Raw genomic sequence first — 19582 nt, 5'->3', positions numbered from 1 at the left:
GGGACGGCCATTTTGCGCTATCTGTTTTACAGGATTTATTGGGGTAAGCAGACGGGCACCCACCCCCGAGTGCAGTACTGGTTTGGGACTCTATTCATAAGGTGAGGAATCCACAGGTAGTTTGTATCCATCAGAAGAACAAGTTACTTACCTTCGGTAATGTTTTTTCTGGTGGATACAATAGCTACCTGTGGATTCCTCACAGTCCCGCCCGCCTCCCCGTTGCCTGTCTCATTGCACTAGGATATGTGGTTGTATAGATATATGTGTATATAGATATTTTTTCCTGTATATATATATAAATGATGGTTTTTCATTTTGTTGCATCATGAGGGTTTTATGTGTATATGTATTTATTGGATTTATTGTGGAAGTCGGTTTGCACCTGTTTGTCTCAAAGGCATGTAAAAAATGGGTGAAACTGACGTCAGCACGCCAACGAGGACCTCTTATTGGCACGGTGACGTCAGACGGAGTCGCGTGGAGCTGTGCGATTGTGACGTCTTTTTCGACGTGGAGAGCTAGGAAGAGAACTTTCCGTTGGATGCTGGCACAAGGATGAATTCATAAGGTGAGGAATCCACAGGTAGCTATTGTATCCACCAGAAAAAGCGTTACCAAAGGTAAGTAACTTGTTCTTTACCCTCAAACCTAACATGAATAACGTAGTACAACCAATCTGCTAGTGTTTTGCACATGAATTTTATTCATCTCCCCATGTACCACATGGATACACCTGGAGAACTACAGGAAAGGGATGATGAGGGAGAAGGCAAACACCAGTACCAAGTGGAGGAAGGGCTGGGTGAGGTTTCTCTGAGTCTTCCAAATGCTTCCCATGACCAGGCGAGGCCAGTGCTGCATCCAGCTCCCCAAAGCCAGCTGCATTTGAGGTCCCGGAAGCCCAACAGCCATCCACTCCTCAACACATTCCTGGAACTAGGGTCCGGCTACTGCTCCCAACTCAGCAGGCACATAGGTTCCAGCAGACTAGGCAGGCCTCTTTCTCCCAGGCAGGATCCAGCAACCAGGCAGTGTAGCCTGGAGGAGGCCATGCTGCAAGTTCAGTGCCTGCAGCAGAAACAGATAATGTTGGTAAATTGCAAACTTACACAGGGATTTACCACCATTACCCAGCAGATAACCAGGACCGCCTGGATGCTAAATTTGATGCCATTACAGGGGCTATTGGGCAACTCTGCGCAGAGCTGGCAGTGGACAGAAGCCAGCAAAGGTGCCAGGAGCGCAGCAGAGCTACCAGGTTGGAGACAGTGACCAGGGCAATTGGGAGTTTAGTCCTGCAGATAGAGATGGGCCATTACAATGGTGATGTGGCACAAGGCCTGCAGAAGATGACTGCCGTCGTCGAGGCATTCCAGACAGCCAGCATTGCCAGTGGGGCTACTGGAAATGCACTAGGCAGTGAGTTGTCAAGCCTCAGCAGTGTCTGCTGCAGGCGCACATGTGCTGCATGGCAGCAGTAGCTGTCAACTTGCACTTTCCACTGGGAGCATACCCCGTGCCGGATGTACATCACAAAAATAACTGCACACTGACAGTGTGCCATTGTTATGTTTAACTTATTGTTTGTGTTTACGGTGGAGTAACCGCACAACATGTGCACCAATTTAAGTAACGTTTCTTATGATTGTCAGGGTGTCCATCAGTGTTATTGTGAACCCTTACTTTAAAGGGATGCCTATTTTGGAAAATCAAATAGTTATTTTGTCATTTATGGAGAGTATTGTGTATATGGAGATGTCTTACCTTGCAAAGTAATGTCTGCTTATGTGGTCACGGTCCCTGTGCCTTCTCCGCTCTGCTACTCTGCTTTCCTTGATGGGCTGTTGGGCAGGTGGGCAAGGGTCATCTTCCTCCGAGTCTTACCCAGATACCTCTATGGGTAAGTCTCTCCTGCAGGCAATGTTGTGGAGTATGGCACAATCTTGCACGCAGTCTCAGGCACATATTGCAAGGCTCCCCCGTCTAGTGAAGGCACCGGGAGCGGGATTTCAGGAGTCCAAATGTATGTACAATCACGGACCTGGTGTGCCTATGTGCCATGTTGTAGCACCTTTCACAGGGGTTGTTGGGAGACAGGGTGTGAGGATCCATGGCTGCAGGGCATATGCACAGTCACCTGGTGAGCACATATAAGGGTGAGACAACATTCAGAGAGTAATGATTGTGCCAATACATTTTACTGTGAACATTACATTCCCAGTACCTAGTAGGTATCCTTCATCAAATTCCCCTCTTTCTAGTCGCTGGTATATGCCACTGTGCCTGAATATATATACACAGGACATGTGTAGAGACTTAGTTGGTGTGCTGCCTACTGCTCTCAAAGTATGGCTTTAAGATGGCTATTAGCTCCAGGATTTCATTGCTACTAAGCCTGTATTACTCAAAAATCTCTTCCTCTGTCTTCTTAAACCGGGTCAGCCGGCTCTCCTGCCTTCGCCTCCTCTGCTAAACAGCCAGTATCTGCATCTTCCTCGCTATTACATCTAGGGCAGACATTGTGGAAGTCCCTGATACATTCTGGGGCTGTTTTTATAGGTTGGACCCTGTTACCACCTATTTTGAATTGGTGGTAAATTGCATGTGCAAACAGGCTATTTTGCGACTATGTGCAATTTGCGACTCGCTTGCACATGTAGTTTTGCGACTCCAGACCTCAAACACATAAAAATGTTACTAGACCTGCAGGTTGAGTAACTTGAATCATCTACTCAACCATAACTGTAATGCACTTGACCCATAAACGGGTCTCAATTGTGAGATTCTAGGCAAATATTTTACTTTACAGAGTCGGCTTTTCCTTCATTCTCACATGAGTGTATCTTCAAATATGTGAGCTCATCATTTCTTCTGTACAAAAAACGTTTTTGTTTGATTAAATGAACTAAACATTTGCTCCATGTATATAAAGAATCTAGCCCACATATAGGTGACACATAATCCATTACTTGCCTCCTAGTTTTCTAATAGCATTGCTACCAGGGCAGGAGTATTTCTAAGTTTGTTTAAACACTCATTTGTTATAATTATATTACTAAAGCATGATGTGGTTGCACACTGTCATTTACAGAGAAACTTTCCATTAAATGTCCAAAAACCATCCCACTAACTTGCAGCTTTAAACAATACAATGTATTAACAAATCTGTGAAAATCGGGTTTCAGAAAACATTTATTCTTTGCACAGCACCAAGTAAAGTGTTCTGATTTGTTTTCATCCTATTAAAATATTTTTTTCATCACACAGAAGTACACAATGGGCTTTCACAACTACTGAAATATATTTTCAAATGTTTGTATAGTTGACTTAGGTATTTAAATGTTGTTAGAAAAAACTTTCAAAATCTTGGAACTCTGCAGTCACAAGGAAAATTAATTGTAACACAAACTGACTTTTGACCTCTGTCTCTGAACCCAAAGCAAATGTGACAACAAGATGATTCAAAGGCCTCCTTCACTTTCTTACTGAACAGCACACCTGTTCTTTGTCAACTCTCCAGAAGGGTCTAGTAGGTCCTAAAAATAGCTCGACCTGATGAAATGGCTCTCCATAGTGAGTGGGCGAGTAGAATTTTCGAGGCCTGTACTGCCAATTAGGGATTCTATAATTGCTGCTCACAAAATCCGCTCACTATTTTTATTGAGGAGCAAATCACTCGCATCACTACTTTGGTTTTGCGAATGCTTGTCGTACATCGCGAACGGCCGTTTTTGCATTCACAAAATAGCGTTTGCGACTAATTTGCAATTGCAAGAAGTAGTTACACTGGCTGATATGCTTGCAAAAATAGCCAGGTCTTTAACGCATTTCTAAAATTCTAGTAATCAGAAGACTGCTTTATTGTGAAAGGGAGAGAGTTCTAGATCATCGGAGCTGCACAGAGAATCTGATGCCACTCATTCTTTTCTTGTTATATTTGGGGATGGACTGGAGATTCAGGGAGGAAGATCAAAGTCTCCGGTTTGGAATGTATTTCTTGTTTCTAGATTTTATGAATAAGGCACCTTCATTAGAGAGTACCATAAAGGTGGTGCAACCTATTTTGAAGATGGTCCTTAGCTCCAAAGGGAGCAGGTGAAGGTCTCTCCGAAATTGGGGTGATATAGCAATTTCTAGGCTGTTTGTACTTAAGGCATGCTGCTAGGGTTCTGAACATTCTGGTGTCTGGTGAGTAAACATTTCGGTAGACCAATATGAAGCGACTTGGCATAGTCGAGTCAGTAGATGACTTGGGCCATAACAACTTGGATCACAGCTTTGGAGGTAAGGGATCTAGCTATTTTTTAATTCTTCAATTATTTAGAAAGCAAGATGCAATTGCTGATCCTAGCTGAGGTTTTAAGGATAACTCATTGTTTATAATGACTACCACACTTTTAATCACTTGCTTAGGGGTGGTGGGTTGCCCATTTACTTAGGCCAAAAGGAGTCATTCCAAAAGTCTATTTTATTACTCACGATGACAGTCTCTGTTATATCCATATTAAGTTTGAGGTAATTACTACTCATCCAGTCTCGGATGAAACGCATCATGTTTTGAAAATTCTTTTTGGAGGCTAAAGAGCCATCCAACTTGAAAAGTAGCTGTAAGTCATCTGCATAGTTATAAAGTGTGCAGTTCATATTGCATAATGCTTGAATTAGAGTCTAAATGCAGATGTTAAAAAGATATGAGGAAAGAGAGGGGCATTGTGGTACCCCACAATCCAGTTGCATTTCTGGGGCCAGATGTATAAAACATTTTTGGGCTGTTGGATCGCAAAAATGCATTTTGGTATGTATTAATTCCAATTTGCGATTTGTTAACTTGTTACCGAATCGCAAATTGGATTTGCGACTACATACCGATTCGGTGTTAGGAAGGGGCGTGTCAGGGGCATCCCTTCCTAATACCGAATCGCAGAGGTATGTATGATTGTTTTGTGACTGTGAATGCAGTCGCAAACCATCGCAGTTAACACCAATTTCAAATTGGTGCTAACCCATTCACAAAGGGGCCAAACAAAATGTACTAGCGGAGCACAACAATTTTTTTTCTTTCTTTCTTTCTTTTTTCTAAAGTATTGATAATCAAAAAGTTAAAAAAGTCAAATATGACTATATAATTAGTAAATTGTGATAGACTGTCCACAATCCATATACATTCATATATTATTAACCTCAAGCAATGTAGGTTCTCATAATTTTATATAACGAAAATATTTATTTAAAAAATTGGTGACAATAATAAATAACATACAACACTAAACCCCTACAGTAGACAACCAATCAACATAAAAAAAACATAATGTAAATAGATACAATAAAAGTCCATAATCTAACACAGAAATAAACTATGAGTCAAAGGACCGGATGATATTTTGTCGAATCCACATGTAACATCAGCCGACACGTGTTTCGTCCACACATTGGATTTCTTAAAGGCTTAATCTCTTCATTTACCACTTGTATCTCCAAATGATATTCAAACCTCTTGGTATTGTCCGCACTAAGCTTGCTCATTGTACAAAAAAAACGCAACTGATTTTCATTTTTTTGATAATATAATTTTAGTTCATCAGCTTATAGTTGGTCCTGTATCCTCGTAACGTCCGCATAATAGCAATCCGCGTCCCGTGTTGCTTCGTTGCAATACCAACACACCTTCGTTGGATTCGACAAAATATCATCCGGTCCTTTGACTCATAGTGTTTCAAAGACTTACATTTTTGAAAATGATGGCTGCTACTTGACTGTTGCACTTTACATTCTGTCTATTAATTTATAATATTTGTCGAGGAGTGCTGCTAAGATGTCAGGGATAGATTCATCTGTGAGGCAAGCGTTTCTGACACAAATGAAATGTCTGACTAACAGTTGAAAGATTTCATATTTGTTTGCCTACGGATCAAGTGTTAAATAATTAATTGGGGTTTTAATTTAGGGAACAGTCTAGAAGTATTCATTCCTTGAAGCGGTTGATTGAAGCTGAATCTGTTTTTTAAAATCCCCACAGATTTTAAGTTGATGAGAGACTGATTATGAGACTGGGTAGCTCACCAACTGAAACGCTCTACGTTCCTCCAAGTAATAGATGTATTTCCCGGCATAATGGCTGGCCCCTGGTTCTGGCCAGGTACAAACAAGGTTGCCTTTGGTGCAGCTGTTGCTCTCGTCTGCCCCATGGCCAGGTTTAAATATCAAGGCAACAGCCAGCTGCAAGAGCGCATGCCAGGAAAAAAGGTGGCTCTAGCGGGACAGGCCCTATGAGTAAAAATGGCTGCCTGAGTGCCACACACAGTCGGAGAACTTACGACCTTAACCTCCTGTGAAGTGCACTGATCACCACTTGGCCCCTCAAATTCAGTACAACATTTCCTATAGATTTAGTAAAAGTTCAATCAAACACAGTAAAAATCATCATGAAAACCCTAAATTCATAAAATGTGAGTCTTCAAAACCGTGTGAGACCTTAAAAGCAAGTAACAATCACAGACACCAAATATGCCAAAAAAAAGCAAAAAATGCAGATAACTTCAAGTGCAACAATTGTGTCATGTTATAACCTGCAGCTGTAACCTGGACTGGATCTTTATATTTCCGTTAGGAGAATACAGTTCTATACTTATGCTTTGTATCCTTGTGTCTGTGGGTACCTTAGTGTATTTATCATTTGTGGTTTTTTGTCTTGTCTTTTGGCTTCAGGGATTTAACGATGGTCTGGAGGAGCTGTGTAAAATCCAGAAAGCCTGGGCGATCCCAGACCAGGAGCAAAGGGACAAAATTCGACAAGCACAGAAGAAAATCATACAGAATGATTATGCCGCATTCCTCCAGAGGTGAGGGTTTAAGATACTTCAGAAGGAAATAAATTTGCATCTCTTTACTGCGGTGGTGTGGAGAGGGGTGGTAAGCAAATAGGAATTTAGCCAGTGAATGACTTAAGCGGAATGAAACTTTGGGAATAATTGGATGTCATCAACATATGGAGATTATTTTGTTACTAGAAGCACAACTAGTGGCTCTATAGGTAGGTTAAGGATATAGGTAACAGCATTTTTTTTGGAAAACTCTGCTTGTGCCATTAAGGAGAGCAATGCAGAGCTATTTACAGGCACATACTGGTGTTTTTCAGAGACTTTTGAGGAAAGCTAGTCTAGGACCATAACCCTGATCCCTATCTCCAGAATTTTGTGTCAGGATGTCAATAGGTGCTCTGGTGCACACTGGGTTTCAAGATGCTGTGAGCTCCAGGAGGGCTCATAAGCACAGTAACATCATCTCCCTTTTATGTGGATGCCCATGGGGCTTAATATGCTGATCTTATTCCGGAGTCCTCTTCTGTAGGAAAAGTGAATGAATGATTTTGTCTAGTCACGTCAAGCAAATCATGGTTAACATTTTCATCAGTTATTAGCTTGTAGATCGTGCCCACCGCATATAGATTATAGACTTCATTCTTTTTGAGCTGTACAGTGCAAGTTTGAGCTCAAAGGACCAACTGCAGAGACAAACTGTCTGAAATAGGGTGAGCCCTTCCTTGATAAGGAATGGGATGGGGTGCTGGCTTACCCAGTTGCTGTCTTCAGGAATGCTAGGTTCAAACTAATACAATTTATCATCCTACACAGAGCCAACCTGACTCTGGCTAAGATTAATCAATACTTCGCTGGGGTGAATGCCACCTTCCCACCTGATGTCAAGCTCCTGACACTGATCTACACCACATGTTGTGGGTGTGTAGGTCCCTCTTCCAGTATTGGGCAGCAGTTACCATGCAGCTAGTGCAACTGACCGAGTCTGCTCCTTTCCATATCTGAGAGGTATGCCCTCGCAATTGTTTCCCGTGCACTGCAGTTAATAGAACTGAAAGGTGCTTACTGACCTTGGCCCTGGCCAACTGTATCAAATGCCATTGGAGAGCTGCTCTGATGGCATGGCTGCTTTCGCTTTAGGTCTGGTCTGTAGCCAAGATCACTTCTTTGAGAAGGGATGAGGCTCATTTCCATGGAATGTGATGCCATTTTGCCCAAGTTTTGGGGTTTGGCAGATGATGATCCCTCTTCTGTTTAGATGTGCCTGTCCAGCTGCACTTGGAGTGATATATCGACATCTCTTTTGCTTACTAGACGCAGCCAAACCTATGTACACTCTTTATTTATGCACCACTTTTTGTGAGCCGCCTCCTACCCTTCCGCATTGTCTGCCCATTGCCTGTGGGGAACCTCATCCTCCCCCACCCCCAGTTACTACTAAGTAAGCTGTTTCCAGTCCACGTGCTGCATCATACTTTGTTTTTGCCTCCTTACATTTAGGGGTTGAAATGACTGACGCTTGCCTTCCCGCCCAGATCCTACATCTAACCAGCCTGTTTAATTGATGATTCCCCAAATCTAAACCCTTCTGTCCCTCCTGTTTATTATGGTTGAGTTTGACTCTGCGTTGTGAACATGAGTTCAATGATGTACTCAGTATTGACACTCTTGTTGTATCACCTTGGTTATAAAAAGAATAAATATATTAAAAATAAATGAAACAGTGGGTGGATCCAACATGTATGTGGCGAATGAAGGTATTGGTTAAAGTGTCGAACAGATAATAACCTGCAGTCTAAGGTCCATTGAGCCTAGGTTTCCTTTTTTTCCATCGAATTGTCTTAAAACTAAAACAATAATTGAATGGTCTGAGATGTCTGGGACACCCTATATAAGAGTTTTGGAGTTTAAAAAAAATAGTCCATCTGTGAAAAAGATTTAAAGCAACCTGGGAAAATGTACATTTAGGAGAATAAGTGTATTTTTTTCACCAGGTGTCACACATTCCTAAATTTTGAGCCAGCTTCTGGACAGCATCCAGAGTCTTGATTTTTTTTTTTTTTTGCACAACCATCAGTGTATTTAAGCAATCCAGAAAGAGATAAATGTTGTCCCAACACCAGGGAACAGGTGGGTTGATACGGTGACAGCCGAAAGAGATCTCTGCCCATGATTTTGAGTTTCAGCTGCCCACTTTGTTAGTCGTTACTGTAAATATCTCAGAAGATTTTATAATGAGAATAGTGTTTTTTCTGATTGTACTTTAGTATTCTAATGCTCCAACTAGAATCGCTCATTAAGTATTAAACTTGTAACTTTTGATTAGAAGAATATTGGTCTCCTGTAATGATACTTTGTCTGCCATGGATTCATCTTATATTTGAAAGGTGGGCTAATAGTTCTAAAGATTATGCAAAAGCCTATTTACATTTAACAGAGCTATTGTGAAATTATTATCCATTTACTGGCTATAATTTTAGATTACATATGATAACAGGGCTACTCTGTATGCAAGTGTCATTGATTATTTTAACTGGGACACAAGATGCTTTTTCTCCCTGCACTTCCCCAATCCTGCCTTTTCTGATGGCAATGAGTTTGTCAGGGCAACAGTAGAAGCAGAAACACTTCAGTGGGTCTCAACCAAAAAAAATAATGATTGAAAAGTGTCCTTTTAGGTGGCATCCACGTCTCTGGGTTGAACTCACTTCTGAATTGGGAGCAACACCATCAAAAATAAATGTCTTTCTTCCAAAGGTAAAGGAATGAGAATCCAAGCTTACCAGCACCAAATAGAAAACCTCTTAGCTTCTCAAATTAATTGCTTTCAGCCTTTCCATTCACTTCTGAGAATCAACATTTTGGAGTGGGGACATCTACAACTTGTTCCACAGTAGTAAGGAATAACAAGACAGTTGGGTACTCAGTACTGTACATTATGGCCACCTGCTAAGGTTAAGAAGGACACCATCTCAAATCAGCAAGATCACGCTGTCAGAACTCTGTTGTTCAAAAGATGCATCTGTTGCTAGCAAGACAAGTGAAATCAGAACCATTTTCTGAGAAGACTGAACAAGTACTAAAGGAAACAATGTTCACTACACCCGATTTTACAACTGAACAAAGGTGGCTGGATCTGCAGCATGGATCTTTGCAATGCATGTTTTCTCCCTTATATCACTACAAAGCCCTCAAAATTCCTCATGTTTCTTTTGACAAATCAACTTAACAAAGTTCTTCCGTTTAGCATTTTCCAAGTGCACGACAGTAGCAGGGTGCTTGTGTATGGAAAATGAATATCTATGTCTATCCATACCTGGACGACTGGTTATCAGGGCAATTTCAAAAAAGTGTTTCTTTTTTTTATCTATCAGCAGTGGCTCTTGATTTAGTTCTGTCCTTGCAAGTCTAATGCCTCCTGCGATCTGTGGCTTTGTGCTTTATCTTCCATTGTGCAGGATATCTGACCTTTACAAGCGTAATTGAAATATCTGTGGTGTGTGATGCCAAGTTGCTGTTTTCAGACTGAATGCTCTTCCACAGCAGATTACATGTCATGTGGCAATGATAGCAGGTTGTATGAAAGCATTGGGAGTACTAATGGAATGCATGGCAATGTAAGGTGCTTGGTCTGAGAAGGCAAGGTGTTGGGGTTGAGGATGACTCGTGCCCATCAAATAATTTCTCTCTTTCTTCTTTAATGATTTTTCCACAACATAATGCACAGTCGTATATTAATAAATAGAATCAAATGTCTTCTTAATAAACATCTTATTGCAATAGTTTTGAAATAAAATGCTTCAGTAGCCTAAACATTGTTTAGCTCCTTCTCAAGCTTTATACAACTGTTCTCTGTTTGATTCTGAGCATTTTTGCCTGCCATTCCTGAAATTCTGAAATTAATTTAGTCTTCCACTTTTGCAATATTAATGAGCGGGCTAGGAGTACAGAAATATATACCAGTCTACTTCACTTGTATGATAATCACACTGAAGATGAATATCCGAGTGCAATTGAAGGGTCAGGTGATAATTGAATATTTAATTTGCTTTCACAGTATTCCAAGACTTTTCAATAAAGGTCTACTCTAGAGCAACACATTATAAAATGGGACCAATTTTCCTTTTCGCCCAATTTGCATGTAGAGCAATTAGCTGAAAGTTCAAGGATTCTATTATTTAAAAAGAAATTAGTGCACTAAATTAACCATTTTGGACAAAACTACATTTTGCAGTAGTTGTCCCCACTTAGTACTGAAAAATTCTATCTAGTACGTGCATTCCATGTATCCGGTGTTATAGAATCTTCCTCACTCACCAATATTCCAAAGACTGTAGTAAACATTTCTGTCTCTTTTAGAATTGCCAGATACATTTTCCAAGGACCAACAGATTTCAAATTTGAGTTCTCTTTCAAATCCAAAATCCAGTCTGTATTAAAACTCCTATTGTGTGGGCCAGTACTTAGTACAAAATGATCTATAGTATTGTAAGACCAGATCAGCCATCCTTTACATTCTTTTATCAATGGCTCTAGACTTGACTGAGAGCTCCATGAATGATTCGTTAAAAAGTCAGAGAATAAAAACTTAATTTGACATCAAGTTATTGTCACTCTTTGTACGAATGGCTTATCCTTTATGCTTCTATATTTAAAATGAGTAGTAGCATTTATATTTGAAATGGCAAAATGCTTTTAAAACTACTTCTTTATTGCAGTATCTTATATCAAACTTTCTTAGGTGATTTTGCCAATCGCATGAGGACCTGTTATTATATGACCCTCAGATCTCTGCAGCTAAAACATCTGGAGTAAAGTTTCATAATAAAATACCTGTTTTTTTATTTATTCATTTTGTATCCACTACCTTCGTGAAATTGCGTAAACAAATTGAAAATCCTCTCCGATCTCTCATTATCTGGTTTTAAAACTAAAAAAAATATTGTCCATGTACGAATTCATTTTGCCTATGGTTTTGATTTGAAGGTTTATAGCTTTATCAAACCAAATAGCTATGGCAAGAATCTCTATAAAGTAAGGAAAATAAAATCTGGGGTAGCGGGCGGCACGGTCTGGTTCCACAGTTGACCTTTAAAGGTGACACTATTTAATGAGTTAAATATGAATCTGTTCATAGCATCCCTATAGAAGTTGCATAAGAACCTTGTGAGAAGGAAAGGGAAACAAAACATTTGTTAAATAAAAGCAAGGCTTTCACAGCACACAAGGTCAAGCTTTCTTGGTGTCTAATAAAAACACTACTGTGGGAATCTGCATTGTATTAAAAACATCTTGTGCTCCAATTGAATAGTTTGTAATGGCTTATAATTGATTCCCCACAATAAAACCATATTCATCTTTTTGGATCCGCTTACCAGCAACTCTATTCAATCTTCTACCTAGTAGCTTTATAATAATTGTATAATATGAGTTGAGTAAGCTGATCTGTCAATATGAAATCAAGTTTTCCCAGTTTTTACTTTTTGAATAGCTCACTACTACCTGAATCAAAAGATCGAGGAATGTTAACATCTGTTATGACCAAATTTGCTAGTTTTAACAAGTAGGGGTGTTAGATGTTCCCAGAATGCTTTAAAAGCAATCAGTGGGGAAACCACCCTCTCCACGGGCTTTCCCATTTAGTTACATTAACATTTCAGAATCAGGCTGTTCAAATGTAAAGATTTCTATCAGGCCATGTGCAGATTGTTTAGACAATGAAGAAATGGGCAGTGTCATGAGAAGATTTATTAGATGGATTTCCCAACACTTATTATAAACAGTGTTATAATGTTCCAATACTATATTCCTTATTTTACCTCTATCCGTGATTCTGGTTTTTGTTTTTGGACAGTTTGGAATCTTAATAATTCGGAGTCTACTTTTCTTGAATCTTCCATACAAGGAGTCTCCTTCAGAACTCAAATTCTTCATAGACGTTTTTGAAATATGTTGCATTACTTAAATGTACCTCTGCATAATAGTTGTCCCGAAGGCCTTGTTTTGCCTTCTGTAAGCCAATTCGATTCAGATCACTTTTGTACTTTCAGATATTTATTGTAATCTTGTTTAACCTGCCTTCTGATTTGTTTTTGATAAAGATTTTCTCCCTCTTTTCTGCTACGCCCGAAGCTATTATTTGTGCCTTAAAATTGCCCCAGTCAATAACACTAGCAGTTCCTTCATTCTAGGATTGTTCTGACTGCTGAGACTCCCTGCCCCAACTTATCGTCTACATAAATTTTATTATAAATCCGTCTCTTATCAGAAGAGGGCTTCTCAGTATCTATCTGCTAATGCTGAGTGATCTGGAAAGCCATTTGAGTTACTCAAAAGATGCATGGATTTCTCTTTTACCCAAAAACTAAGATCTCCACCTGTCCTCCAAATGTAGGTCCTTCTGATATAAAGACAGGGCCCTTGCTGTTGTAGTTTTATTCTGCCTCAGCTGGGTGAAGAAGGATCTAAATCTAGCTGCTGCAAAAAGGTAAAATTATGCCCAATAATTTCCTTGTCACTAAATGGTAAAAGTGATTGGAAAACATCCATTATTGTTTCTGGACTATCCTCTATAGGGACAAATATACTCATTTCAGTAATTCATGGTCAAATGTGCAGTTAATCCTGGCCCATCGTCCTTCTTTATCAGTTAGCCAGCTATTTTTTTCAGCCTGCAGCACTTTAGGTAAAGATTTGGCTGCACCTATATGGGGATCACCCATTGAGAAATAACATTCAAATCCTGAACATTTATTGAACAGATAGATTTGAAAGCTTGCACAATGGATATGTGTCTCCTGTGAAAGAATAATACCTGGATTATGCATTATAAAAATCTATTATGTAGTCCATTCAAGTTAAACAAGAATATTTTCAAATTATCACATGCCATATTAAAGATGTAATCTTTTGTTCAGATGTAATAACCCTGTTAAGAAGCTAAATGTGTGTTTCCTGTGCAATTTGTGGTTTTCAAAATTCTTTATAAGTGCTACTGCAAACTCCTTGATCTATATGATCAGTTTATAGTTATATCAAATGAAAGCGCAAATGTGTGAATATATAAATATGGATCTTGTGTAGCTCTTCAAACATACATTTATAGACATCAGCTTATAATTACTTTCAGAGTGCAAGTGTGTACTTCATTTAGATGTGCAAAAAGAAACATCTCAATCACATGCAATAAATCCAGAACTGCCTAACTCTTAAAGTACCAAAATACAAAAAACAGCAAATCTTATATTCCCTTATTCCCTGATATTTTGAACTCTTAAACCCAGTCTATTCTTATTGGTTGTCACCTAACTAAACCCCTGAACAGGATCTCCTAATCTTCCAGTTGGCACTATGACTCGGTGCTGTTACTCCTCACGCTCTTCATTGCTCCCTCCTCTCATAATCTTTAGGCTTTCAGGTCAGATTATAACATCATAAACATCAAATGACGCCGTCGCTTTTTTGACTGCAATAAATGTATAAATTGCCCTTGTGGAGAACCCTTTATCCGACTTATTGCACTGTGGAAGAGTAAATTACCTCTATACGAAATTGTGATAACATACCTTTAAACTTCCCTCAGCCTGTTGACAATTCTTCAATTTCATCTCAGAAAATTAAAAATAAATACTGGTTTTGAACGTGAGGTCTTTTCTCAAATTTCTTTGACTATCAGTTCTTTGACCCTGTAATATGAGAAGTTAGCCAGAACTGTTTTGGGATATTTAGTATTATATGTGGGGGTACTTCATAAGTCTGAGTTATTGTAGGACCTTGAGAGTAGTCTGGGAGGACACAAGTCTTTATCTGTGCCTCAGCAAAGGAGATAAAACTGGGGGAATCCTCTTTATGCTCTGGAACGCATGTAATTCCCAGATTGTAGCACCTTGAATGGTTTTCCTTCTCTGTTTGCTTATTCTAAAGGTGATCTAATTCTCTCTGAAACTTTCCACCTTGATCCTTTTCTTTGAGCAGTTTGTCTATGCAGTATGAGTTGGTTTACTCCTGTTCTTCAGGCTTGTCCAGTATCTAGGTCATTTTATCATGCATCTCATCTTAGAGTTCTTTAACGTGATTTGCAGTATCTGTCTCATGCTGTTTGATTTGCTTAATCTCTTCCAAAATATTTGCGAGCATTTTAATTAATTTCTCCTGTATATTTCTGGATCGTTTTAAATTAGCAGCCAACTCAGAGCCCTGCACCTGTACACTATTCTCCACCAAATGCTATGTCACACCCTCTGCACTTAAAGACTGCTGTGTGATGAAGACAGGGCCACATTTATCATCACTAGAGAGTGGCTTGTCCTATGGATTCTGTTGTCTGTTCCTTTTCCCAAATTCATCTTTTTGTAAACTTTTTGTGAGATTGAAACAAGAGAAACATGTCACTTGGAGTTTTAATATGTTTACCCATAGCGGCCTGAACACCCATTGTTCTGAAACTGTTAGTAACTGCGTTCATCTCTTGACGTTTACAACAGTTGGTGTCCTGATTTAGAGGGCAAAAGGCTTTGACTAAGGCCTCTATCTTTGTACAGTCAGGGATGCTTCCCATCAGAGCATAAAGTTGCATTTTGCCTTTCTACACCCTCCAGACAACTTTGTTTGGGGTCTTTAACAGGAAGGGAAAGGCCGGCTTTAGCCATTGATGACAGTGGCTGTAGCAAATTGCATTGGGTACTTTTTATCTTGTCCTTCATCTCTATGGTTAGCCATCAGTGTTACAGTGTCCTGGTCTTTACCTACTTTCCTCGACTTTGGGGACCTTATTGATGTCACAGACACAGCTTGTGACTAACCACTACGGCACATACTGTGCAATGCCATTGGCTTGATTCAGGTAAGTGTCATTCAGTAAGGAAGTCAGAATGTATTAGATTGTAGTTGACTAATTTAGCAAGGTGTTAAAGCTGCTCACTTGAGTAATATTTGGAAACTAAGGACATTTTTTAGAGACCGTAATACCAAAAAAAGGTGTAGCACACTAGAGGTCCCTGCCAATCCGTCAGCTCCAGGTCTCACTGAGCTTGCATGAAAATTTCCCCTTGTCCAAGCTTGAGTTCCACTGTTCATAAGAAGTAATTTTTTTAATGCCCTTAATGGGCCCTTACACCACAAACCCAAGCTGTACACCTGATACACCTCACTGTCTTTCTATATTAGCGTAGCAGTAGGAATACAGCTCACGTCCAGTCACTTTGTCAGGCTGGGGGTGATGAGTGATAGTAGTGCAAAGGTCAAAATGGATGAGCATCAACTCAGTCCTATCAACATTAACTGAGCACTCTCAAAACCAAGAGTGGGACAACTAGAGGATATTGAGACCATGCTTGTGCTCGTTTTAAAGGAGGCCAGAACAATAGGAAGCCGGAAGTAACAGGAGACTCATGGTGGGTTGCGCCACTCAACCTTCCTCTCATTTCTCTTTCTCTCTCCTTACTAAAACTCTGTTCTGACCTTCTATGAAACTTCTCTGTTTTGTCTCCACCTCTGAAGGAGACACAGACATTTTGGCAGTGGCTCATGGGATTGATTTTACAGTAACGGAATATGTGATCCTTAAATGCTTAAGCAGATATATTTCAGTAGACAACAAAGAGGTCATCAACAGTAAAGTGCTATGTGATGTTTTCACTTTGTGGGCAGCCCTGCGGTTTTGATTCTTAACAGCAGAAAATATTGAAATGCCAAGATTTTGCTTCTATGTTCCAAAAACGTGATGCCCATATTAAGTCCCTTTTGATCAACTACTCAGGTGTTTCATTTTACACTGTGCACCTCTTCTTCTATAATCAAACATTCTCCTTGAATTGAAAGCTAAAACAAGGCAAGAAAGCCCAGCTGTGATGATGCCAAGGATGCACCACTCTTGTCACAGGCTACCATTTATGAATTTGACATCCTAAGTCTTTAATGCCTTCAGAAAGAGCACAAAAGCGCTGCTATGATGCCGAGCTTTTGCCTGTGACCCTACATCTTCACCTATGACAGTGCCACAGGCAGATGGAGGGCACCCAGCAGGTGCCATGGCAATGAAGTGGAATGGCAGTCCACCAGTGGACGGCAAAGCTGATTGTGTAGGGGCATGCCTCAGGATGAAATCAGAAGACTTCTCCCAACCCCCATCCACTATGATGTAGCTGGTTTGCCTTTCCGAGCCCAGCGGTTGTGAGCCTGCTCCCTCTACTCTCTGAGTCTGCGGCGTGGTGCAAAAATGTTAAATTGTATGAAGAAAGAATGGGACTACATAGGTTTGCTGCGGAAAGCATTTTGGAACCCAATGCAAATCTTCATGCCTAGAAGAACTAAAAATGTGGAGCACACCTGAGGTATCGGGAAAGCAGCTGCCAGTGAAATTGGAGTGCATTCTGATAACTTTGTGAATTTTTACACTGATAGTGTGGCCCCACTGTTTCGACGAATCTGCAGGATCCAGAGGAAGGGCTCAAACTCTGCTGGTCTGGGTGGTGGTGGCCAATTGGGCTCCAAATTAAGATACTCAAAAGCGAGTTATGATGCATCACCCATCAGATTTGCTTGTTTCCTGATCTCTGTCCCGAGACTTGGGCAAGATAGGGCCTTTTTGGAGATCCAAAAGTATTTAAAGTGAGGTAAATGTTTTTGCACTTCCAAACAGTCCATAGTAGGTTCATAGTCACGTAGTACCTCGTGCTAGCTAAAAGGCTAGCTGCCTTAGTCAGGTAGATCCCATGCTGACTGTACTATAGCAAAAGCACACTCTTGGTAGAAATCTGTACACTGTGGTTTATGTACCTTGATGAACACACAATCCATGGTGAACAGCTTAGAGGACACATCTCACAATGCCATAATCTATCTAGAAGCTATCTTGAAAAAACATGTCTTTATGATAGAGTGATAATGCTAAATTCCATGGGTAGTTGAAGGTAAAGAATTCCAGAGTAAAGCACTGTTAAAAGCTAATGCCCATCCCAGAGTGAAATGTTGCGTCCAAAACATTAGAAAATGTGATTTCTGCCCTAAGGTGAAGTAACAGAGAAAGCTCAGCCGTGCCTTACCATCGGGCCAGGCACAAAGCATGCCAGAAGATGGCACCTCAAGGGATGAAGTTGTAGACTTCAAGTCCCTGATGTCCCCAAGAAGCTGAGGCATACTGGGAAGCACACTCCTTGGCTGCTGATATTCAGCTGTCTTCACCCTATGATAAAACTGGCGCTTGTGGCTTTCCATACCTTGCAGTCAGCCAAAATGAGATCCGGGAAAGCCACTTAGCAGACACACAAGGGCAGAATGCCCCTTTTGCAACTTCCTGCTCTATGAATGCATACCTTATTTTTTATTTTATTTTTTTACATTAATGTTCTTCATTCTTACTTAAAGAATGCAAATTATGTTGTCACTCTTGCCGCTGGGACTTTATGCAGATTTCTGCTTGAATCTACCAATGCACGGCAAGTCCTTTTTCCACCGGTTTCATACCGCTGCCTTTGGAGAAGCAATTGCTTGGCTGAAGGAAGGGAGGGCAGATGATGACTGCCAGGTCTAACATGCGGACAAGCCCAAATCCGGAAACATTTTTGGAGAGCGAAGGTGAGTAGTGCCCCAAGTTGAAAACCAGGTGGAAAGGGAAAGGTGGGCGTCTGGTCTTTCACAGGGGAAGAATTCTCCCATGGATTTTTAAATCAGAGGATCGAGGTGGCTAATTTAGGGAAATTGTTTTAGGGAGGCTACTGTCAGGGGGGTGATATGGAACGAGAAGAGCAGATTTTCACTGTTCAATACTCATTGTAATAAACCAAATGATTTTCATTTTCACTTTCATTTTTTTCATTCTTAAAGAGAAATGAACAATAATGCTTAGTTAAAAAAAATAAAAAATAAACTTTCTTCTTTCCGTTATTAACTTCTGTCCCTGGGAATATGATCAGTTTGACCACTGGCTCACCACACAATGACAAATGGCACCTTTTACTTAAAGCTGTCATATTCAGAGGGTTAGCAGAACATGCACAACAAACAATCTTAGAACGTTCTGCCATCTCAGTCTAATATGTACATGGATAATAAGTGTCCCAGTCCACCTAAATAAATATTTAGTCAATTTATTTACTGGGATTTAAATATGAATAGATATCATCTGCTGAACAAACTTCCATCTGTTTTATAGTCTTCAGTACTAGATGTTTTAAAATGTGCTTTAACTAGGGATATCCCCTTCCTCCCCAAGTAAGACCAGAAACCAATTTTTCAAAATTCTCACAAAGATTTATAAAAAATCTTTCACCTCTTTTCACCAATGCTTGTCTTTCCTAAAACACACAAACATTAGTACAACTTTTAGAAAAAGAAGAATGGCTCTCCTGCAACCCTGATGTAGAACTTTATTCAAACCCACTGTGTCCCGAGTTTGTCTATTGTAACCTTTTACCACGGGATGCCACTTCTTTCAACAGAATTTGGTGGAGCTACAACAAAATGTATCACTTCTACTGCCAAACTGTGAAATACTAGAATAACAGGCTTGCCGGTTTTGTTGTAGTACACTTTCCTGCACAGATTTCAGAAACGACCGTCTGAATTTTTTAAAATTACATTTTGGGATATTTGCTCCACTGAATCTCGTAAATATGATACCAATTGCCTCTTGCTTGCAAGTCACTAACCATGATATAAATTGCTTGTTCTTTGGCTTATTCAAACAGTGTTAAAGAAATAAAGCATAGTCTTTGCTTCAATCAGCTAGCACAATTCTTGCAAAGATGTGCAGACAAATGGAACTT

General features: G+C 40.0%; 1 protein-coding gene across 6 annotated transcripts in view; it reads left to right on the top strand.

The window, feature by feature from the left end:
• Positions 1 to 19582, top strand: part of EXOC7 (exocyst complex component 7) — a 319087-nt gene that overhangs the window by 284986 nt on the left and 14519 nt on the right. For all 6 annotated transcript variants that reach the window (XM_069200208.1, XM_069200211.1, XM_069200212.1 and 3 more), the window contains one exon: positions 6709 to 6842. In XM_069200208.1, coding sequence (XP_069056309.1) covers positions 6709 to 6842 — 134 coding nt within the window. The remainder of the gene's footprint in view (positions 1 to 6708; positions 6843 to 19582) is intronic.

This window comes from Pleurodeles waltl, chromosome 7, assembly GCF_031143425.1.
Source record: "Pleurodeles waltl isolate 20211129_DDA chromosome 7, aPleWal1.hap1.20221129, whole genome shotgun sequence".
Classification (NCBI taxonomy): Eukaryota; Metazoa; Chordata; class Amphibia; order Caudata; family Salamandridae; genus Pleurodeles; species Pleurodeles waltl.
Note: the sequence above shows the minus strand (reverse complement) of the source record. Positions and strands in the feature narration are given on the sequence as shown.